Here is a 24,182-nt window from a genome sequence, read left to right as displayed (position 1 = left end):
TGAGCCATCGGAAGTTGCCCTGTGCATTATTAGTCTTACAAAAGTGCACAGCACTTGTATAAAAGATATAGAAAATAAGGAGAAACTTGTTCAACATTAAAAGTATACTTCACATAGAATGACAGAGTCCATATTTCTGACTTAACCATTTGAGTAGAGGTTAAAAGTTCTGGGTATGGAAGGGAGAGGCAGTAGTGAAAGCAGCAGGAAAAAGTTGGCTTAAAGGGATGGGAAGAATGTTTTCTTCTTTCTTCACATCCCGCATTGGAGGCCCCCTTCAGTTTTCAAGGCTCCAGAGCATAAAAATTATCTCCGTGGAGTCAGATGCATTATAGGTTCTCACTCCTCAGAAGTGAGGTCCTGTGTGCATACTCCACAAATTAATTTCGAGCCATCACATTTTCAAAGTGAGATATGGTAATCAGAATAAACAATCAATACGCAGATGAACAGGAAAGAAAAATCTGCTCCAAGGCATGTTTGAGACACTAAGAATGTGGCTCTGAGGCAGTCAGAAACCAGGATAACCTCAAATGGAGAGAACTTAAAAGAGCGTAGTGTCAGAAACTACTTTTGATGGAAACTACTTTCTGTTGTAAAGCAAGAAATTTTAAGTATTGAAAGGATATATAAGGTGTGTGGGTGTGAGTGGGGGGACTGCAGAAAGAAGAACTATCCCACATTTCCCCTGGATAAGAGGCTCCTCCAGTGGATGGCTGAGCTGCCCTGGACCAGAAGTCAGCAACGACCTGATCCCCTTAACCCTGGGTGCCCCCAGTATCCGTGGCCACTCTGCAAAAGCCTTCTCCCAGCAAGCCAGAAACACCAGGGAAGGAATAACTCTAGGAAGCAAGTGAAGGCCAGGATGCTTTGCAGGAAAAAAAAGTCTTTTAATTCTCTTCTCAAATTTTCATGTTTGAAATGGAATGAGAGGGGAGGAAGGAATGTGTTAAAATGCCCTGTTGTGGCTGTTTTCAAGTCGTACGAAATCAACTTGAAAAACACAGGACTATTCTTTTCAGACAATTTATTGGAAAAAATAAAATGTTTCCATCATAAGCATCTTTGCTGTCCTTTTCTAAAATGTTATCATGGCCTTCAAATTAAATATTCATTGTAAAAAAGGTAAATATTTCTAACATTTTAAAAGAATAGACCAAGTGATGGTGTTAAGTTGATTTCCTTGCTGAGCTACACTGTTAGAGAGTTGAAATCCATCCCTACCTTTCACCCACTGATGCTTACCGAAGCAAACAGAAGAGAGTTTATGTCTACTTTTACTAAACGTTTCCAGACCCTTTGAGGATCCCTCCTATGACAGGCTCACCATACCCCTCTCCATCCCCACGGACTGTTCTGGAAGTTGTCTAATTTGTCAACATCTCTCTTTAAATGTGACAACCAGAGATGGACACAATACTACAGATGTGGTTCATTAGAGCAGGGTACTATTAATTTCTGTGACATATGGACACTATACTATTATCAAGATCTAAATTTGATTTTATTTTTTGCAGCCACATTATGCCGCTGGTTCATATTAACCTTTTTCCTCAAAAATTGCCACCACATAGTCACTTCCTTTTTTTACACATCGATGAATTATGATGCATTTACTACTATAAAGTATCTTTTTGCATAGTGGTATAGCTTATTTTAAACCATGTTAACCCAAAATTCTGTTATCTATTTGTAACAGTTATCCCTTTTCAAGTCATCCATGGATTTTAAAGCCAAGTCCTATAACTTCATCAAAGTCATTCATAAAAATTTTCGAAGAAGAGAAGAACCAAGGCAAAGCTTGTGATCTTTCACTGGGCACTACTCCAAACCCCAACTCAGTAACCCGCACACCTGGCAGGTACTGCTTCAGTCAGTCTCACACTCACAAAGCGGTCTTGCTAGTCTACATATCATGTCACATACAAGAGCATTCTAAAGCCTTGACATATGCTGTGGTAAAAAACATGCACATATATTTCAAAATAAAGTGTAAAAAAAAAACATATTAAAATTAGAGTTATGTAAGAATATATATGCACACAGAACAAAGACTAAAAAGGAAGGAGCATCAGTAGAAATGTTTGTTCTAGTGTCAGGCTGTGGAGATTGCTTTTAATTCAATACTGTCTTTTCTACAGTTACATTGTTTTAAAAATTGAAGACACCCAGAGTTTTGCTTAGAGAAAATTTTGCTTGGAGGCAGTTCATGTGAAAAGAGCTTAAAGAGCACTGAGACTTCACCTGATCCTACCAACCTGAAAACCCCATCAGAAAAATAGTCATTTGAAAAGACTTGTTGATTCTTAGAAAAACCAGCTTTTTAAAAAAATTTTCATTGCTGCTTTTGGCTTAATATTTCTGGATATCAAGGAGATAGCAGACTAGAAAACTGGATCCTTAAGTTTACAAAAAGAGCTGATGTTTTGTGTGTGTGTGTTGTGCGTGCGTCTGTCTGTCACGTCTGTCTCTCTGTCTTTGCTAGAGAGGTCGGAAAGGATGGAAAGAAAAACAAAATCATCATGTTAATATTTCTGTGAAGTTCTGTACTAAAACAGAGCTCCAGTCCAAGAATCTCTAGTGGATGATATATGATAAACCCATATATCATCTATTTATCTAGAGTCCTGTTTACACTGAGAGTAGAATCAGCAATATAATTTGCACTTTGGTGTTTAGAACTGAGGGTAAGTTTTATGGGGTCAGATAGAATAAGGGTGGTCAGTTAGTAAAAACGAAAAAGAAACAAAGTGGCTAGCTATTTTGGAGGAGTGTGATCTACAAATGTTATACTTATTAGAATTCCAAGCAATTTGAAAATTTGATTGAGAATTTTTTTTAACATGTCAGGGTTTCTTCTCTGTTTCAGCATTTTGGTTAGAGCATGGTTTTCATCAGTGGAAAACCAGTGTTAGAAACTTTATACATGTTATCTTTATTTCTTTGAGGTTGTCTCTCACCGGTTTTATTCATCAGAGACAAGTGAAAATTCCACTTTGCTCAGAAAACAATTTGTCCAACATACCAGAAGCTAAATATATGAAGCTTTTAGATTTATGGCAAACTCTTATAGTAAGTGGATAAAATGATCAAATACTAAGTACAGTTAATATCTGACTACTGAAAATTTTGCTTTGCTTAGAAATAAATATCCTCCATCATAATAAAAGTTAAGCCAAAGGTATGCAGGTTCACAGATCCATAGCAAACTGTTATTTAAAATAGATAAAATGTCCAACTAGAAAGTCCAATGATCATTTAACAAATGAAAATTCCACTTTATTTTGAAATATAATTTTCCCACCATCATAGAAATCAAGCTAAATACATGAAGTAAATCAACAGCTTTAGAGATAAATAGCAAATTGTCATAAAATAGGTAAAATGTCCAAATAGAAAGTCTAGTTAATATCTGACATGTGAAAATCCCACTTTGTTTTGAAATAGAATTTTCCCACTACTTGAGAAGTTAAATATAGGTGGTAAATCCACAGCTTCATAGATCCGCAGCAAATTCTCATTAAGATGGATTAAAATGTCCAAAACAATGCCCATTTACTATTTGATATAACAGATAATGCACATTAGCAACTCTTTTTGCTTTACATGTAATCTTGTACAAAATGGGTACGAAATAGTCAACACTGGGAACAAATATCCGAGGAAATCCAAAATTCACTTATAATATTAAATGTCAAAAAAGTATTTAAAATTATTAATTTTTGGGGGGTGGTTTTTAATGTTTTGTTGCTTTAGATAACACAAAAATGGTATCTAAAGTACTGTCTATTAACCTTGTATTTTGTTTTCATTTTTAATAGTTTTGTTGTTTTAAGTAAGGTCTATCAAAATTACTAATCTACTAATGTTTTTTTTTTCATAGAAAATTCTATTTCTAAGGCAAAGTAAAAATTATTTTATATGTAGGGGAATAAAAACCACAGGGAAATATACCAAAATGATAACTATGTGTATGTTAGAATAGTGAGATCAGACAAAATCTTCAGTTCTCTGCTTTTAAGTATATATGTACTAATGGTCATTTAAATTTTCAATTTTAGAAAAATGAATATTATTTCCTTTTTAAAAAGTCTCTGAAAATGTAATACTATTTGACAGTTAAGGCTCCTTGGAAAAAAATAGTGGAGAAAAATTTACGCCCATTTTTAATTTTTAGAAATTACATTTACATCACTATGAAAAATATATATTAGTTAGGCACATAGATAGGCATAGAGGAAGTCTGAAAAAGTGAATTCCATAACGTTTCTTGGGGTTATCTTAGAATAAAGAGGTTACAGGTGATCTTGATTTTCTTCTTGATTTTTTTCCAGTTTTCTGCAGTTTTCTCCCCTGAATTTTGTACAATAGAAATTACTCTTATTATGATAAAAATAATACTAAAGCTTTTTTTAACAAAAAAAAATCCTATAACATTTTGAAATAAAAAAATCAAATCGGTTCAAACTTGTTCATACTTTAAAAGTCTTGAGATAAATTTTTAAACTAATTTTTCCCTACCATCTATGCTGGTTTTTAATCTCACTTTTTAGAAAAGGATATCTATGAGTTAACAACTAGGTGAAGTAACTTTTCTGGATTTAAATAAGAGCTAAGAATTTGACAGTCCCGCAGCCGTGACAACAGTACTCTGGCAAACCTAAGAAATCCTGATATTATTATATCTTGCAGAAAAGGATGCACGTTCTAAAGATTAAAGAGTTCTTCTAAAAAGTATAATCGTGTTCCTCCAACTTACTGGGAAAATACCTTCCACTCCTATATATATCTAATGGTCAACATTTTATTTCTGATAAAAAAGTAAAATCTCAGCAAAAGTAATAGTTTTTACTCTTAGAAAGTTTCGCTTTAAGTATGATCCTTGTCACCTTGTCGTCTATAATGGGTCAAATTCTTATTTATCGTCTACATATAAAATAATCTGTACCAATGTTACTAAAATATGCTCAGTTTTATCCTTCAAATACAAGTGTGTCTCCTTGGTGTTTCAGGAACTTCACTCAGCTGTAGACAATTTGGTTTTTCATTTTAACTTAAACTTTTTACTCAGATAATCGATCGTCCGTTTTCTCACTTTGAGGCGTTTAAAAGGAAGATCTGTATTAAGACTTTTTTTTTTTTAAAGCATTCTTCCTCATCAATATTTTATGAGTCTTGTAACTCATAACTCATTGTAAGTTTCTGTAACGTAAAATGTTTATACATAGAGGTAGACACAAATATATGAAGCCGAATCTCGGCAACACTCTTGAAAGTATTAAACGTGTGGTTGCCGTGACTAAATATATTCATTCACAATACAAGATTTACAAAAATCTAACGTAGCAGGGAGAACTAGGTCTCTCCAAAAACCTCGTAATCACCACCAAAAGGCTGTGCCTGCGAGACTCTGAAGGCCGCCGAGAACATTAGAGGCATCCACAGCTGTTTTTAATTGTTTTTGCTTTCTCGAAATAGTGCCCTTGGTGGGGCAAATGGTCACGTTTGTAGCGTCTCTGGCCCCCAGTCGGGGTTACCCCTAACCTGAACGCTAGTTTAGCTCCAGCATTTTATGACTCTGCTTCCCTGATCCTGAAAACCTAAGAAAAACGAGATTTCCTACGCCGAGAAATGCGCTTAGTAAGAGGGGGAAATTAGATGTTTCAAATGCATTTGCGTGTTCTCTCCCGATCCAATTCAAGAAAAAAAAAAAGATGTGTTTGTGTGGAGGGGGCCGCAGCTTGACACCCATGTCCTATGGCTCGCCTCCGGGCCGAGGCTGCAGAGCCCCATTTGCGGGGTAACGGCCCCCTCCAGAAAAAAATGAACTACGACCCCCAGCTCTTTGCTGCAGGGATCGGGAGAGGTCCACCAGAGGGCTGGAAATGGGTGGTGGTAGCGGGGAATGGAAATTGGAGATGGAATTTCAGCGCTCTCTGGGCAGGGAGGGGCCCGCGGGGGCGCAGAGAAAAAAAGAGAAGGCCATGGGTCAAGCCTCCGGAGCAACGAACAGGGCCCGGAGATGGGGTGCGGGGCGTCCTGGAAGAGGGGTGCAGTGGGGACCCCAGCAGCAAGAGAGAATGACGCCCATAAAATGCACCCGAGTACCCAAAACCGGGCGGGGGATGGGAAGGCGTCGGCCTGTTGGCCCTGGGACCTCCTGTCGCGCGCTGGTCACTAACCTGTCAGCAAGAAGGTGCCAATGGTTGCGGGGCTCATCTTCCGTGCCCCCCAACCCAATCTTGTCCAAGCACAAGGGTCGCCCAGCTCCCACCACCGGGGCAATTGCATTCTTGGCCTGGCTAGGCCGGCTGTCCTCGATTCTCCCCTCCCCTCTCTTTCTTCTTTCCTCCCAGCTTGGCCAACTCAGCATCAGCATCCTGCACCCCCTCCTTAATCCCGTACTCCCTCTAGCGGCGGGCCAGTGTAGCATGGCCATCGCCCCCGCCCCATCCCCCATCCCTCCCGCCCCCACTCCCCCCTCCGCCCCCCTAACCCGCGGAGCACGCTGGGATTTGGCGCCCCCCTCCTCAGTTCAGCCTATATAAGGCTCCTAGTCTGCGATCCCGGTACACGCGCTACAACTTCGGTTGGTGTGTGTCGAAGAATCCTGACTGCGACCTGAGAGAACAGCGGAGAGGGTCCACCGAGCCTCGCGAAAGGTCCGCTGAGCGGGCTCGCGGCCGGAGCCACTCCGGGCTGCGGAGCACCCAGCGGAACCCACGCCTGGCACAGGTGTGGGACCCCGTCCTTCCTGTCTTCGCAGAGGAGTCCACGCGTGGTGAGTATGCGGTGAGGACTTTTTTTTTTTTAAGATCACGTTTATTCCCCATTCTTATCGGGAGCTGCGGGAGACGAAGTAACGCCTCTGAATGTCTCCACGCAAAACTTGTCACGCCTTCACTGGCTGTACCCCAAAACAGAGTAGAGAAACCAAGCCTTTAGGGCTTTGATCTCCAGGACCTAAGTCCAGATACGAGTTGTAGACAGACATGAGCTGCGGACAGACATGAGCTGCAGATGGAGATGAGCTACAAAGTGATACGCGCTACAAACTAATTGGCGCTTCATGCGCTACAGACTGATAAGCGCTTCAAATGCGCTACAGACTGATGGGTGCTTCAATTGCGCTATAGACTGACAGGCACTTTAATGCGCTACGAACCAGTATGAATTGCTGCGATATATGAGCTGCAGGCTGACTTGCGCTTTAAATGCGCTATAAAGAGGTGTGGAAGAATAACGCTACAAAAATATGGTTAGTACTACAACAGCGCTTCATTGCGCTACAAGGCACAGGAACTGCAGAGGTACATGAGCTGCAGAACAATTTATACCCTGAAATACACTACAAAGTAATAACAGCTGCAGAGGTATCCAAGCTGCACAGTTTTCGCGCTACAAAGAAACCAGCTCTAGAGGAATATGAGCTACAGAGTAAGATACTCTTGCTTTCTTAGACGTGGACCCCACCCTTTGTCTTTAACACACCTTTTGGAATGGCTCCCAGTTTTCTGCAGGACGGTTCTCTGCATTTTATGAGACAAAATGGAGCCCCGAGTAAAAAATCGGTATTTAACATTCTGGCCACAGTATTCCTGCTATAGCAGTGGAGTGGAGGGGCCCTGACTTGAGTGTTAAAAGGGAATCTTTTCGTGGTGGCTGAGTGGGTTGATTGAAGTTGCGGTGTAGTTGTAGTGGTGGCGCGAACTGGCATCCAGCAACAGTTTGTGGAAACTGTTGGTTTACTTAGTATTGGAGAGCAGATTGGATGGCGGGCAATTGCTCTCATTGCATGAAATGAATCTGGCTTTTGGAGGCGGGTGGGAGGGATATGGGGAGGGGGGAATCCTGGGAGAGGTTTGCAGCCAGTCTCGGACCCGCCTCGCCCATTCTAGCGCGCCTACTCTGCAGAATCCGCTCAAAGCGGACTTAGCGCCTCCCAGCGCCTACTTAGAGCGCGCCTACTCTGCAGCGCGCCTTCCCAGAGCGCGCCTTCTAGACCCTGCCTCTCCAGGCCCCGCCTCTCCCTGAGCCCACCTCCTCTGAGGGGGCTCCCACACACCCCGGCTCTCTCAGCCTGCCTCCTCTGAGGGGTCTCCCCCAGGCCCCGCCTCTCCAAGCTTGGCCCCTCCTTGAGCCAGCCTCCTGAGTTTGTCTGTGGCCCCACCTCCCCCCTACCAGCTAGCTTGCGCCTGCGCAGTGTGCGCCTCCAGCCCCTCCCATCAAGCTCACCTCTGCGCCTGCGCACTTTCACTGCCTGTCTGCACGGCCCCACCTTCCTGCGGTTTCTGCGCCGGTTTTGCTTTTTTTATCCACGAGTGTCTAATAAATATAAGAATAATAAAGAACAATTAACAAAAATAGTAATTATACCTGGAATTTATAAGCGCTTCTTTAAAGTGCTTTGCATATGTTAAGTAACATCCCACAGTTTAAACTCCTGATAGTCATAAAGCGTGCTTCTAGGCTGCCATGGCTGGCTCCTTTAAAGACAATCCAGCTAAGTGTCCTTACAACAAATGATAAAATGTTTTAAATGCTTTTACACTCAAGGTTTGGTTTTGGGGTTTTTTGCTTGTTTGTTTGTTTTGTTTTGTTTTTGTTTTTTGAGACACTTCTGTACCTTTGTGGTGGGACCTACTTGAATTGGATACAAAATAAAGAACAACTTGAACTGTTTTATAGGAGTTTTAAATGGATTATTAGTGCTGCTGACTTGGACCCTGAGAGAAAATGAGATGTTTATCTGCGTGTCTATGAAGCTGGATTTTTTTTTCTTGGAACTCTAGGCGATTAACCCTGGCTATATTGCCTACATATTTATTAATTGTGCCTGGCACATGGTAGGCATTCATTAAATATGAGTTAAATGACCAGAGTAAATTGTTCAATGCTTTTCTTTGTGTTTGCAGGTTTTTTCTAATTTCTTGCTCCTGGTTCTTTCCTATGGTGCTTCGCTGTCCAGTCCAAGGCATTGCTCACCTTTATCTATCACATTTAACAGTATTTTTTTTAAAGCATGCATTTTAAAACTCTAATAATATAAACTGTCATTATAAAACAACTAAATTAATTTAAAATAGTCAAAATAATTAGCTTTTTTAAAAATAAAAGCTAATGATTTAAATTTGGGGCAAGTGGATTATTTCATGGTACGTAATTGTCATATTTAAAGTCCGTATAATGTAACGTAAAGTAGTTACATTATGAGATAGATGGAAAGTTTTAACTGGCATTATTAAATATATAAAACAAATTTATACTTTACTGCCAGTCAGATGTACCATGTTTATATTTCTAACTAAATGAAGAAATTTTAAAACCTAGTTCCATATATTATAAACCAGGAGCCAGGACTTTGTTAAGGGGGTTTGGGGCCTTGGTTCCCAAAAATATACAAGTATCCAATCTATGGATAACATGTGCTTATAATTACAGCTTTCAATAAGTCCCCAGTTCCCTTTTACCCACTTTGCCACCCTGACCCCTTCTACTTGGAAATTTTGTATCTGCATTTTAAAGAGGTTCAAAACAATAATAGTGAAAACATGCAAATTAATTAATTTGCATTTCACAAATAGTACACTTAGTACTCAAAAAGAAATTTGGACATTCGAAAATGTAAAACAATTAAGTTGCTTAATGAAGTGTCATTTCCTAATGGGATGTTTAATGTACAGAAGTTTTTGGCTACTATTACTCTTTAGTGTATTTGGGAAATAGAAATTTTTAGAGATCATCCTGAAGAGCCAAAGATTAATCAGATGTATGTATGTAATTCCTAAATAGACTAACACTGAACCATTTTTCATATGTAAAGATGGTGTTCCAGGTGGCTTGGAACTGTGTATCCTTTCAAGTTTTAGGAATGGGGCCTCGACACACCCCCCCAACACACACTCACACCCCCACTGAGCCCCTGCTAAGGGGGCATTTAAGGAGCCATAGTTCTGTAATTCAAATCCAGTCACAATGCTTCTCTTTTCTTGTTAACTGGTACTACAGTTACTGTTTAAATGTTTTAAAACTTAAACTGATTGTTAACCTGACTGCTCACTACTCTATCACTTTTAGTAATATTTGTCTCTGGGCATTTATCTCTTTTAGGACTTAGAGTCTCACCCCAAAATTACTATCTCTGGGGATGGAGACCTGAGGCCTGATATTAATAAAGGTCAGGGGTCTCAAACTGGTGACCTTGCAGGCCAAATAAGGCCCCGACTTTGTCTGACCAGCACTGGATTAAAATGTTCTAAAGAATTAAAAGAATGTCCTTGGAGAGAAGAGCATGCATCTCCAAATTATATACTTGCAACCCCTCCCTATTAACTCCAATCTCTTCTCACTTTTATATTAACTTCCTGTGTACTAAAAGCATTTGAATTTTAAATCCTTGTGTAGATCTTCTGTTTCCATAAACAATTCAGTGATTGCTGATTTCCTAATGTGTTATTGTTTCTGATCTATCATTGTGTTTTGCAGACTTTAAAACTGTCAGACCTAGGCGTCAATAAAGCCCACCCCAGTGACTGTGATTGACATGTAGGTTGTTAACTTTCCTGACCTGGGTCAGGCTGTGCCAGACCATTCAGTAAATGCCTTTTCAGAAGTTGTCTAAGTTTCAAAAGTTTTAAGGTTTAGATGACAGAAGTGGCACTTAAGTCACCTGACCTGTGCTTATTAGGTGTTTTTTAATAGGACATTAAAACTTAATTCTAAGTTTTGAAAGTATTAATGTCTACATGGCAATGTAGACATTAATGTCTAATGTCTACATGAGTCATTTGACCTGTGTTTATTAGTTTTTTAATGGGATATTAAAACTCTTAATTTAATTTATTAAAAGTTTAATAAATAACGCATTATGTTGTGAACTTATATCCTGAGTGTCACTAATGTAATTGTCTTTGAGTTGGAAATAAAACTGAATGTCGGACTATGATGCGTTAATTACATCTTCTAACTTCTTCTAAACTTGAATATTTTATCTTGAAAGTCAATTATTCATTGTTTTGGTAGCTTAAGCTATTAAATAATCAAATAGCAAGTTAAAACTATTAAAATGGCACAGTAAATCTGTTCCTTAAGGACTCTTTGGGGAGGTCACACCAACAGCACAGGGCATAGGGAGAGTGGCTGTTTGTGGTGGAGTTGGGGCAGGGGAGGGTCCTAAAGGATTAGGGAGGGGTCTTAGGAAAGAAGCTAAAGGCTGAAGTTTATTTTTCATCTAACTTCTCTGAATAATCTATGTTTATCTTTGTGATTTTATTTTATGTAATTAACTTGTATCCATTTTTGCCTTTATGGGTCAGTCAGGTAGCCGGGACTGCCAAATTAAAATTTAGTGAATAGGCAGGCTACCTGCTTTATATATTATGGTTCTAAACTTTTTAGTAGTTTCCTAGAATTCCAAAAGCGAGAATTTGATGCTCATTTAAAAAAAAATCATTGAAAAGTCAAAATAATTAAATTACTCTAAATACATTTAAACCTATATTCAGGAAATATATCATCACTGTGTGATGACTTATTGTATATGTGATTTATTGTCACCATACCCATAATTAGGACATTTAATCCCCTCTTTCCTGTTCCCCCACCCCACTACCCCCCACTATTTGAGTTCAGCCCTATCCCACTCTAAGTTACAAACTTTCAGGTGGGGCTGCACTGACAAATCTTGTTTAAAAGCAGGGATTGTACATTGGTAACCTGCAAGTCAAATAAGGCCCTGGATTTGTTTCACCAGCACAGTATTTTAAAAAAATAATATCTTTAGGTGGGAAATGCATGCCTAGGTTGCCATAGTTGCAGCCCAGCCCCTCCCTGTTTTAATACCATCCTCTTTACACAGAAAGTTAACTCTCTGGTTTCTTATTAATGTCTACTAATAGTTACTGAGCATTCACTATGTGCTTCACCTGCATTATTGAATTAAATCTTTATTATAAGTTTGAGGTGTACTATTACTGGGCTTCTTCCAATGTCACATGTTATAGCCCAGCTCCTCCTAGGAGGTAGCAACTAATGTTTGTTGCGTGCTTGCATAAAGAGGAGGAAAATTGATGTACCCATGTTGCTGCTCAGTGCCATTTCTGTCTCATAGGGAGTTCTCTTTGGGAAATCAAATTGTGGTCAGAGACGTAATTTAGACAGTCCCGTGGGTTTTGTGGCAATTGTCTGTAGTGGTGGACCAGGGAGGTAGGGTTGGCTGAATGCCCCTGCCCTCAGGGCTGATAAATACAGGCATTGCGATTTTAATTCCCCCTTTCTTTCTTTTTTTTGGGGGGGAGGGGTTCCCTATTGGATGGAATATTATCTATTATTCAAAAAACAACTTTTCTAATAACAGTTAATCATTTTGGCTTTATTTTATGTAATTTGTTTGATAGTCATCTTTGCCTTGAAAGTTTCTTGCTCTATTCTCTGGATACAAAACTACTTGTTTGGAGGATCTCGGCATTCTTTTATAGTTCGTGCTGTTAATACAGTTGTATATTGTTAAATCATAATAAACAGGTGATTTTGAGGAGGAAAGGGTGACTTGGACATCAAAAGTAGGGTGCTTTTTCTTATCTATTGTCTCTTTGCAGGGTTTTTAATTATTAATGTAAGCAAATAGACCATAGAGCTACTTTAAATACTCAGGTATTTAAAGTACTTTAGTATACACTTTAATGATAAAATCTTTATATTGTACTTTTTAAATTGAATGTGTTTAATTTATGCTTTTATCTTCATTTACAGAAACAAAAAGCTTTTGAAAACAAAAAGAAGAAAGAGTGGAAGAGGAGGCCAGGATCCAGGCCTTCATCCTCACAGGAGTGAAGCTACATTTGGGAGGTCCCCTCCCACCCCAGCTCTCACCCTGGGGCCCGACTGCCCTCCTCCTCCTCCTCCTCCTCCCCCCAACGCTCCCTCTTCTTCCTCCTCTCACAGCGGCCCCAGGGGCCAGTACATTCCCAACCTGGCTGAACACCGGCGGGACGATCTCTCCGAAGAGATCAACAACCTCAGAGAGAAAGTCATGAGGCAGTCGGAGGAGAACAACAACCTGCAGAACCAGGTGCAGAAGCTCACCGAGGAGAACTGCAACCTTCGTGAGCAAGTGGAGCCCACCCCGCAGGATGACGAGGATGACCTCGAGCTCCGCGGTGCTGCAGCCGCTGCTCCCCCACCCATTCTCATAGAGGAAGAGTGCCCTGAAGACCTTCCTGAGAAGTTTGACGGCAACCCAGACATGCTGGTTCCTTTCATATCCCAGTGCCAGCTCTTCATGGAAAGGAGCACCAGAGATTTCTCAGCCGATCGTGTCCGCGTCTGCTTCGTGACAAGCATGATGACCGGCCGTGCTGCCCGCTGGGCCTCTGCAAAGCTGGAGCGAGCCCACTACCTGATGCACAACTACCCAGCCTTCATGACTGAGATGAAGCATGTCTTTGAAGACCCTCAGAGGCGAGAGGCTGCCAAACGCAAGATCAGACGTCTGCGCCAAGGCATGGGGTCAGTCATCGACTATTCCAACGCTTTCCAGATGATTGCCCAGGACCTGGATTGGAACGAGCCTGCGCTGATTGACCAGTACTACGAGGGCCTCAGTGACCACATTCAGGCGGAGCTCTCACGCGTCGAAGCCCCCAAGTCACTGTCCGCACTGATTGGTCAGTGCATCCACATCGAGAGAAGGCTGGCCAGGGCAGCGGCAGCCCGCAAGCCACGCTCCCCACCACGCGCTCTGGTGTTGCCTCACATCGGCCACCACCAGGTGGATCCTACTGAGCCTGTGGGAGGCGCCCGCATGCGCCTGACCCAGGAAGAAAAAGAAAGACGCAGAAAGCTGAACCTCTGCCTCTACTGTGGAAACGGAGGCCACTACGCCGACAACTGTCCTGCCAAGGCCTCAAAGGCTTCGCCGGCGGGAAACTCCCCGGCCCCGCTGTAGAGGGACCTTCAGCGACCGGGCCAGAAATAATAAGGTCCCCACCAGATGATGCTTCATCTCACTTGCAAGTAATGCTCCAGGTTCATCTTCCGGGCAGACACACCCTGTTCGTCCGAGCCATGATTGATTCTGGTGCCTCTGGCAACTTCATTGATCATGAATACGTTGCCCAGAATGCAATTCCTCTAAGGGTCAAGGACTGGCCAATACTGGTAGAGGCGATTGATGGACGTCCCATAGCATCAGGCCCAGTTGTCCATGAGACGCATGACCTGGTCGTCGACTTGGGAGATCACCGTGAAGTGCTGTCATTTGATGTGACTCAGTCTCCATTCTTCCCCATCGTCTTAGGGGTTCGCTGGCTGAGCACACATGATCCCAACATCACCTGGAGCACCCGCTCAATCGTCTTTGATTCTGAATACTGCCGATACCACTGCCGGATGTATTCTCCAATACCGCCAACTCTCCCACCACCAGCACAGCCGTCTTTTTACTACCCAGTCGACGGATACAGAGTTTACCAACCGGTGAGGTATTACTATGTCCAGAATGTGTACACTCCAGTAGATGAAAACGTCTACCCAGATAATCGCGTGGTGGACCCTAACATAGAAATGATACCTGGAGCACACAGCATTCCCAGTGGACACGTGTACTCACTGTCTGAACCTGAAATGGCAGCTCTGCGGGATTTTGTGGCCAGAAATGTGAAAGATGGGCTAATTACTCCAACAATCGCACCTAACGGAGCTCAAGTTCTCCAAGTGAAAAGGGGGTGGAAACTACAAGTTTCTTACGACTGCCGAGCTCCCAACAGTTTCACCATCCAGAATCAGTACCCTCGACTCTCTATTCCAAATTTGGATGACCAAGCTCACCTGGCGTCGTACACTGAATACGTACCTCAAATGCCTGGATACCAAACGTACCCCACATATGCCACGTACCCGACCTACCCAGTCGGATTCGCCTGGTACCCAGTGGGACGAGATGGACATGGACGCTCGCTCTATGTCCCTGTGATGATCACCTGGAATCCACATTGGTACCGCCAGCCTCCGGTCCCCCAGTATCCACCTCCGCAGCCGCCGCCGCCGCCGCCGCCGCCGCCACCACCGCCGTCCTACAGCACCATGTAAATGCTGTCATGTCCCTCAGGATCTCTGCCCTCGTTTTATTCCTGTTCAGCTTCTCAATCAGTGACTGTGTGCTAAGTTGAGCTCCTGCATCTTCAGGCCAACGGCCAACCTGAGGCGGTCCTCTCTGAAAGGCTAGAGAAGGTCAGGGCAACCCTGGACTGGCGCACATCCTAAAAGCACCAAAAGCTCACCATTTTCTGGGAGCAACAGAATATTCACCAACAAATTATCTCTCAGTTTTCCACCTCGACTGCCAATCTAACTAAATTTCCTAAGTTTACTTCCCAGTGAATCCTGGAAACCTCAACTAACATTTACAGAGAAGCTGATGCAAACACAGGAAATGCTGATTTCTTTGTGGAGGGGGAGACAAGGAGGAGGAGGACATGACTTTTCTTGCAAGTTTCGGTACCCTCTTTACATCATTGGAGGACCGAGGCCTTATTAAGGAAGCCACAATTATTGGTGCAGTGTGAAACGGCTTCCGTGATCTTTTTGCTGCACCCTTAGAAACTTCATCATCTTCATACTTTTCATGGTTCTGTTAATTCTCAAGGAGCAGCAACTTGACCGGTTCTCCCAGGAGCAGGCAAAATTCCTGCAACAGAAACACCTCAGGCCTGAGAAGGAAGTGCCCTCTCAGACGGACTCTTGCATGTTGAGTGTGCCTTCACATCCTGGTGCAAATCACATGTACCCAAGAACTCTGGCTTTTTCACAACACCTTACCATCATCATGCCAGCAATGGCTTCTTTCGAAATGTTAAGCTGGTAACCAGAGACTGTTGGTGGCTCCAGGTGTGTTGGATGTTTGTAAAATGTAACCACCTCTCAATTTTATCTGAGGGCTAATGAGCAGCAAATCAAAAGGACTCTGAAATCTTGTACCCAATTCTTTAAAAAGGGACTCTGAGTTAACGTTTCCAACTCGTTTTAGAAAGAATGTTCATGAGTGTTGTTATTTGGCTGGAAGAATAAGACCGGAAGTCTTGGGAACATCTATCCACGTCTCTGCCTCCGTATGCATATGGGCATTTTCATCATCAGTCCCCTCACTAAACTGTAACATCAGGATGCTCAGAGAGGGGAAATGATTTTAGTACTCACACCCACGCTTCTATGCCTGGGAGGGATGTCTTTGAAGAAGAGAAATTGGGGCACTGGACGCTGTCTGGAGGATATGGACTTCTTTAGTGAGCTTCAGATCCAGCTGTCAGTGAATGAAAGGCCTCAGAAAGCAACTCAGATGATTCAATCCAGTGACATCAGCTGATGTCTCCTGGGTACTTTGTGCTAACCTGGGACTGCCTGACTTCCTTTAGCCTGGTCCCTTGCTACTACCTTGAACTGTTTGTCTAACCTCTCTCTTTTTGTTTAATTCTTTACTGTTGCCATTAACCCTGTTGCAGGATTTGTGTCATCCTATCCGCCTGATTGCTGAGACTCCATTTTACTGCCTGCCATACATGGAGAAGAGAGAGGCAGGCTTCAAAGAATGTGTTTCAACACATGGTCTCCAATTGCCAAAACACAGTTTAAGCAGTAGAAAACAACATGGTTGCCTATCAGGAAGAGGAGTCTAACGGTGAAGTTCCATTTTTCATCAATATCATCTTTCACATGTTCACTACTATCCACCCTTATACTTGCATGTTTAAATACTTACATGTTTTAGCTGTAGATTAGCTGTGTCCTTAGCAACGTCGTAAAGTGGTGACTGCTCAAAAATTATTTCCACTGAATTACAAAATACTATCCAATTCTTATTGTGTTAGAGTTAAGGTAATTGATAAGTAACGTAGTATAAAATATTTCTTTACTGTGAACTCTTACAACACTGTGAATGAGAGGCTCCTCAGAACTGGAGTTTTGTATAATAGTTCATCTTGTTCATCTTCAGTCTTTTATTTTAATATCATATATAATTTCATTTTTATCGATTAGGCCTTTAAAAAGCACACAAAAGATACAAATTCAAAAAAGATACTTAATTGGCTATTTAATCCAAAACAAGTTTCTTTTTCTTTTTCTTTTTCATTGGAATCAGAAAACTTGTCAGTCACTCATGTGTTTTAGAGTACGTGATTACTTTTAAAATGGTGCATTTGTGCTTCTGGACTATTTTGAAGCGTCACTTCAGTTTACCTCAGATATCAATCCATCCTCCATACATTTGAATTCAAGTTGTATTGTGTCAAATTTACAGTTGTCAATTGATCTTCAAGCTACAGAGGGCCTAGAAATGGGTCGTTGTCTGCAGCCCTGGCATGTGCACACGGACATTTGCCATCACCGCAAGCAAAAGTCTGGAGATGTTGGCCATTGACAGCAACAGTCAGGAAGAGTGTGGTGGTGTGGGTTAGCAACTCACAGAGGAAGTCTCTGACATGCATTTGGCTGTTTATGTAAAGCTATTGAAAAACGTATGGCAGTGTGTACTATGCTCTCTTGCTATATATACTATCTATAAATGTAGGTTTTAAGGATAAGTAATCTCAAATATATTGTTCTATAGTATCAGAATTTTATTAAGTTTCCTTTCACTCAATTGATTTATTTTGTTGTTATCAATCAAATTTATGTTAATTGGATACTTCAAATTATTTGGCGTTTTCCAACAAAAACTCCTTTATTTGTAAGAAAGGAAAGAGCAAAGGAATTAAATCTCTATCCAAAGAAGTTAGAAAGGGAGCAAAATAAAGCTATAAAGGAGATAAATAAAGCAACATCAGAATTATTAAAGCCAATAGTCACCCCTTTGAAGCAAATTGGCAAAATTGATTGACTTTTGGCTCAAATATGCAGTGCGAATTTAAAAATCAAGGAAGAAGAAGATATGAGCTCCCGTTGTCAGGCAAGCCTGAAGAAAACTAGCTAAGGTCATCATGCTAGGATATTGAAATGGAAGAAGTTTATGTACATTTCTGAAGGGTCAGTTTAGTTTGAATAATGAGGTATTTGTATTAGATATTGGAAAAATGAAGAATTAGTTTGATTAAATCATGTGAGGTAGCACAGTAAACTGGTAGGTGCGTAAAGTAAGTGAGGCACATCTATATAGTGCAGTCTGGATTTCTGTTTAAGTTTGCAGGTACCTCTTAGACTTCTGAATTGATCCAGGTGTCATCTACCACAGACATCTAACATCAGAACGAATTCCAAGACTGGCAACAGAGAACATTGCTGGGAAGACCTGGGCAGAAATGACAGGCCACCTGCAGAGGTGAAGAGTCCAGTGGGAACAACACATGTTCATCTTGGGACCGAAAGTTCTTTGTTGTTTCAGATTGTAGAATGCTATTGAATTGGTCTGTGGAAAACTATATTGTTTTTATTTCTTTGCATAATCATTTAAGTAATCAATTAAGTAATAGGGGATATATATAATCATAAGTATTTTAGGGTAGGAGGGATTATTATGTAATCATAAGTGGGTGGGGTTAAACAGCATGATTATGTATTAGGTATCTCTATAAGTAGACACGTGTACTTGTGATCCTTTACTCTGTGATTGCTACCCTTAAAGATTGCAAATAAACTCGGAGGGAACTGCAGGGAGATCAGCCTATTTAGGGCGAATTGGACATGGATAAAACCCTAATGGGAGAAAGTTCAAAGGTGATTAGATAGATAATTTAATAGAGGTTCATTGCCCTGGGTATTAACTCCAGAGATTAAGAGTGTGAGCAAAGCTTTTAGAGAGTTATAGGATGGATAGATACCCTTTGAGAAATTGTCACTGGAATGAAGTTGATAATGATGGATGGTAAATATTCATGGAATTCATACAAGAGTGATGAATAAGAACGCTTGCTCCCATCAGTAGCCCTCCTCTTTACCCCTACCTCTTCTCCCTACTCCTACACTTACCTACCTCTCCCACCTCCCTACCCTTCCCCATTTTATTGCTGTATTCTCCTTATATATCTCTCAATTTACTAATACCGCATTGATGTTATAATTTCAATTAATAAAGATTTAGTGGTTAAGTGCAAACTGTGTCCTGATCATTTCAGCGGCCACCAGTATCAAGGGAACAGGGTAGGAGAGTGGGCAGGGTGCGGGGGTTGGGGGTGTGGAGGAATAGACAGGGGTGGGGAGTGGACAGAGTAGGGAGTGGTGGGGGAAGATGAGGGGAAGGAGTGGGGAGGATGGGTAACAGGGAAGGTGGGGGAGTCCAGAGGATGGGTGTGGGATGGGAAGAAGAGGTGGGAGGGTCGAGTTGGGGGTACGTTCAGAAGTGTGGAGGGTGTAAAGTATATATTAATCAAGCAGCCCAGTATCTATTATTCAGAATACTCCAAGAAATAACTAAAACTTTCCAGTTGCAAAACTTTAACATGTAAAATAGTCACAATTAACAGCAATTCTATTTATGTATAAACTTTTTTAAGATGCAAAACTTAAAAAATTAATATAAGTAATGACAAAAGAATTTTAAGCTGCAAATCTTTAGCAAAAATTTATTTTTAATATCAATTTTAATTATAATATTTGAGATTTATTAAAAATTGTAAAAACATGACGAAAGGAAGACGTACCAAATGAAGTCAGGTGGTGATGTGGGGAATTAACATACAGATGTTTTTAATACCAGTTAACATAGTATCAGAGTGATCATGAAAATCATCTAAAGAAGTGACATGTTCATAAAGCACTCGTCCATCATATTTCAAAACAATGACATTAGAGTTGTAGAATAATAGGTTGCATACAGAAAACCTGAACTAAATAGCAGTAATTATTTTACAATATATATGTCAAACCATTATGCTGTACACCTTAAACATATACAGTGATGTATGTCAATTAGGTCTTAATAAAACTGGAGAAAAAAAACATTGCCAGTTCCTCCCCATACCTTCCGGTGGGGGGGGGGGGGAAGCCTGAAAAGGGGACTCTTAATGATGTACTAGTTTCAAAGAGTTGCTGGATTCATATGATGTGGTGGTCACAAACACAGTGGCTTTTGGGGACAGATATATAGAAGATGATGACTAAATGATAAAAAATGTACACTATGATAAATGATAAAAAAAATCACACAACTTAAAACACCTCTTCTTGGAAGCAGGCTACCCTGAATATTTGTCCATCCAGCCCAGAGTTCACAGACTTCCACGGTGTGCAGGGTAGTGGGTGGAGTTGGAGAAATTGGGAGGGGGACACAAATGCCTACCAAATGCCTATTTGAAGGGTTACTTGTTTAAACCATGACGTATAAAGCTAGCAATCAAATCGCTCAAAGGAAATTATTCATTCCTCTTTTTCACACCTAGGCTCCTCCCATCCTGACACACACACACACACACACACACACACACACACACACACACCCTCCCCCCGCCTCACTATAAACCATATGAGTAGACAAAACTTAAGGGAAACATTGTTGAGTCTCAAGATTGTATTACATTTGATTATGCAGCTGGATCACAAGGCTAGTTCAGAACATTAAACTTATTGTATACAGCAATGGCAACATTTGTTAAAAATCCATATCGGTTTTACAAAAGAAGTGGCTGCCCAGAGAGGTATCAAGTCTGTGTATAGCAGCAGAAATTGTATAAAGAATCTCTCTAATCCAGTGTAGTTGAGGCCGGTTATTAACCAAAACAATTGTTTAAAATGAGGACTACACTACGTTAAAACACGTAAATGTACCTTCATTGGTCAATCTTGATAGAGGCCTGTGTTTCACTGATTGGAGCTCTGAGTTACCTTTCTTGAATAAATTGTATAAGTAACACAACATTGGGGAAATACGGAATTTTAAAAAAACATATGAGCAATAAAATACTAGTGTAGAGTATCACTTTTGATTCATACCTCGAAAAATACATTAATGAATTCTGGATCAAGAACTACAAGAAGAAAGAAGAACTTAATGGTGGGGGAGGGTAAACAAAATTATTTGTGGAATAATAATAGCAATCAAAACTAAGACAATGGTTTTGAATTCATAAAGAACATAAAAAACTAAGACAATGGTTTCAAATTCATAACAAGAATAAGAAAATATTTGGTACATTCGCACAAAATATGTGATAACCCAAACACCTAATATTTTCCTGGAGAAATTAAATACCTTACTCTCACCCTTTACTCCTTTTCTGGTTTCTTTGAATATATATAGAGAGAAATCTGGATAGATAAATGCTAAATAATAAATAGATGGATAGATACATAGATAAATGAATAAATGTGTGCTTAATAATTTTTTAAGATGTTTCAGAGATAAGTAAATACTCAATCCTTACCTTTTACTCTTTTTCTGGCTTCTTTGAATATACATAGAGAAAAATCTGGATAGATAATTAATTAATTAAATGGATGGATGGTTAAATGAATACATGTGTTTGTGTGTGTTCAATAATTACTGGTTTATTTTAATGTGCCAGACACTGAGTGAGGTGTTGGGGAACACAATGCTGGGCACCGACTTTACACTGAGATACCTAACATAGTTGAAGGATGAGCACCCAATGATTCACCAGCAAGGCAGGGTACCCCAACTTTCTTAGGCACCATGGTGGCCCAAGTTATTTGGGAGCAGGCACTATAACATCAACATTAAGTGCAGATAAGAATCTTTCTTAACATATTTTTTACTTTGAGCTTTTTTCTAGAATACAATAAATTTCTTAAATGTTTATTTATTTTTATTAGTGTTTGAGAATTCAAAAGGATCAACAAGAGACAAAGGCTAAGTGGTTCTTTGCTCCCAAATTAACCTCCCAAGAAACCCCTTTAGCACACAATAAAGCTCCCTAATTCAATTCGCAGGTAGCCCCTAGAGATAGTTGACACATGTACATTAGGGATCCTGCTTCCTGGTAACTCAAAATAATTTACAGAATAACATTTGACCCAAGACAATAACTAAAAAGAGAGCAACCTCTGGAAGATCATTAATTATGTTTTGTGTCTGGCTTTTGTAGTACTTACATAAGAAAATCACTGAATTTAAACTGTCACCAACTTCTGTCATTGGCTCGTTCTTTTCAGGGAGTCCATATCATAAGCCAAGAAAGAAATAGGTTGCCATTGTATACAATAAAAACATTTTTTTCTATTCTATTTCTAAGAGGTTTCAACATTATTTATATCTCATTTACATCAACCTGATGTTAGCATATATATATCTATCATCTAGGCCTAAATCGATTTCAAGACTGTATTGCTCATTTTTATAACTTTGAGTCATCTGAGTACCACTAAAAGTTTTATCACCGATTACAGTTCTTAAGATTAATCACAGTAGGGTGATAGTATTTTACAAGCTTTTAGGATCACAAAATTGGCGTATCAAATTACCCTGTCATTCTAACACTGAAATAATGCCCAATTCCGAGAACTAGATTTAAGTTTTGTAACCAAGTGCTTAAATCCAACGTTGGGTTTGCAAGAGTGCTCACTAATCACCTCTCTTCTCTTTCGAACCTACTTGAGAATGAACATAGGAAGTTAGATGTGAATTAAAGTGTATCTTTTAATAAAATTGAGATATAATTGACATATAACATATTAGTTTCAGGTATACAACATAATGATTCTGTATGACTTATATCACTTAGTATATAATGTCCTCAAGGTCATTATAAAATATGATAACCACAGTACATCTAGTTAATCTTCAATCAGCACACATACTAACATTTTTTTCTTGTGATGACAACTTTTAAGATTTCCTTTCCTAGCAACTTTCAAATATTATTATTTGAAATAATTCAGTATTTTAAACTACAGACATCATGCTATACATTACATACCCAGCCCATACTTATATATTTTATAACTGGAAATTTGTTCCTTTTGACTACTTTCACCCATTTTGCCCACCCTCATCTCCTTATCTCTAGTAACCACCAATCTCTTCTCTGTACCTGTGCATTCTTTATTTTCTCTCTTTTTTAAAAGATTCCGCATGTCAGTGAGATCCATGGTATCTTTTTCTGTCTGACATATCACTTAGCATAATGTCCTCGAGGTCCATCTATATGGTCACAAAAGGCAAGACTTTCTTCTTTTATATGGCTGAATAATATTCCATTGTATATATGTACCACATTTTCTTTATTCATCCATTAATGGACACTTATTTACAATAGTGAAGACATGGAAACATGTCTGCCGTGAACATGGAGGTGCTGATATCTTTTTGAGTTGGTACTGTTGTTTCCTTTGGATAAATACTCAGATGTGGAATTGCTGACTCATATAGTAGTGCTATTTTTAACATTTTGAGGAACCTCCAACCTGTTTTCCATGGTATCTGCACTAATTTACATCGCCATCAACAGTGCACAAGGGCTCTCTTCTCTCCACATCATAGCCAACACTTGTCTTTTTTTTTATGATAATCATTCTAATAGGTGTGAGGTAATAGCTCATGGTGGTTTTGATTGCATTTCCCTGATGATTAGTGATGTTGAGTATCTTTTCACGTACTGTTGGCCATCTGTATGTCTTCTGCAAAAAAATGTCTATTCAGATCCTCTGCCCATTTTAAAATTAGACTGATTTTTACTATTGAGTTATATGATTCTTTATATATTTTGGATATTAATCCCTTATCAGATACATGATTTGCAATTTTTTTCTCCCATTTGGTAGGCTGCCTTTCCATACTGTTGATTGTTTCCTTTACCATGCAGAGCATGTTGGTTTGATATAATCCCCCTTGTTTATTTATGCCTTTGTTGCCTGTGCTTTCGGTGTCATATCCAAAAATTTATTGCCACGACCAATGTCACAAAGCTTTCTCCCTATATTTTATTCTATGATTTTCTTTTTCTTGCCCAAACTTCATTATTTATAGTGTGTATACATCACAGTATGTCCTCCCCGCAGCCCAAACAGAAATCCACATAAACATACAGTGAAAAATTTTTATATTTAGAATTAGCCAGCTGGATTCAGTTTAGATGATCCCAATTTTGTCAGCAACAACCAAAGCATCATAGCCGGGAGCCAGCCGAAAATATATCTTCTTATCTCCATCAGGCCCGATCGGGGTGTTGACTTTGGCCATGTCAATGTCACAGAGCTTCTTCACAGCCTGTTTGATCTGGTGCTTATTGGCCTTGACATCC

The 24,182-nt window shown here is 40.1% G+C and overlaps 2 protein-coding genes across 3 annotated transcripts in view; one reads left to right on the top strand and one right to left on the bottom strand.

Moving 5' to 3' along the window:
- SGCE (sarcoglycan epsilon) overlaps window positions 1–6,402 on the bottom strand; it is a 62,918-nt gene extending 56,516 nt beyond the window's left edge. For both annotated transcript variants that reach the window (XM_011363482.2, XM_011363490.2), the window contains exon 1: window positions 6,183–6,402. In XM_011363482.2, the coding sequence (XP_011361784.1) occupies window positions 6,183–6,291 (109 nt within the window). In that variant the 5' untranslated portion in view covers window positions 6,292–6,402. The remainder of the gene's footprint in view (window positions 1–6,182) is intronic.
- Window positions 6,403–6,513: 111 nt separating this feature from the next.
- On the top strand, window positions 6,514–19,083 carry PEG10 (paternally expressed 10). Its single transcript, XM_011363474.2, is given in 3 exon segments — window positions 6,514–6,792; window positions 12,751–13,916; window positions 13,919–19,083. Coding segments are annotated over 3 exon segments (2,340 nt in total). The 5' UTR covers window positions 6,514–6,787; the 3' UTR covers window positions 15,088–19,083.
- The last annotated feature ends 5,099 nt before the right edge of the window (window positions 19,084–24,182 follow it).

This window comes from Pteropus vampyrus, unplaced genomic scaffold (genome assembly GCF_000151845.1).
Source record: "Pteropus vampyrus isolate Shadow unplaced genomic scaffold, Pvam_2.0 Scaffold4, whole genome shotgun sequence".
Taxonomy (NCBI): domain Eukaryota; kingdom Metazoa; phylum Chordata; class Mammalia; order Chiroptera; family Pteropodidae; genus Pteropus; species Pteropus vampyrus.
Note: the sequence above shows the minus strand (reverse complement) of the source record. Positions and strands in the feature narration are given on the sequence as shown.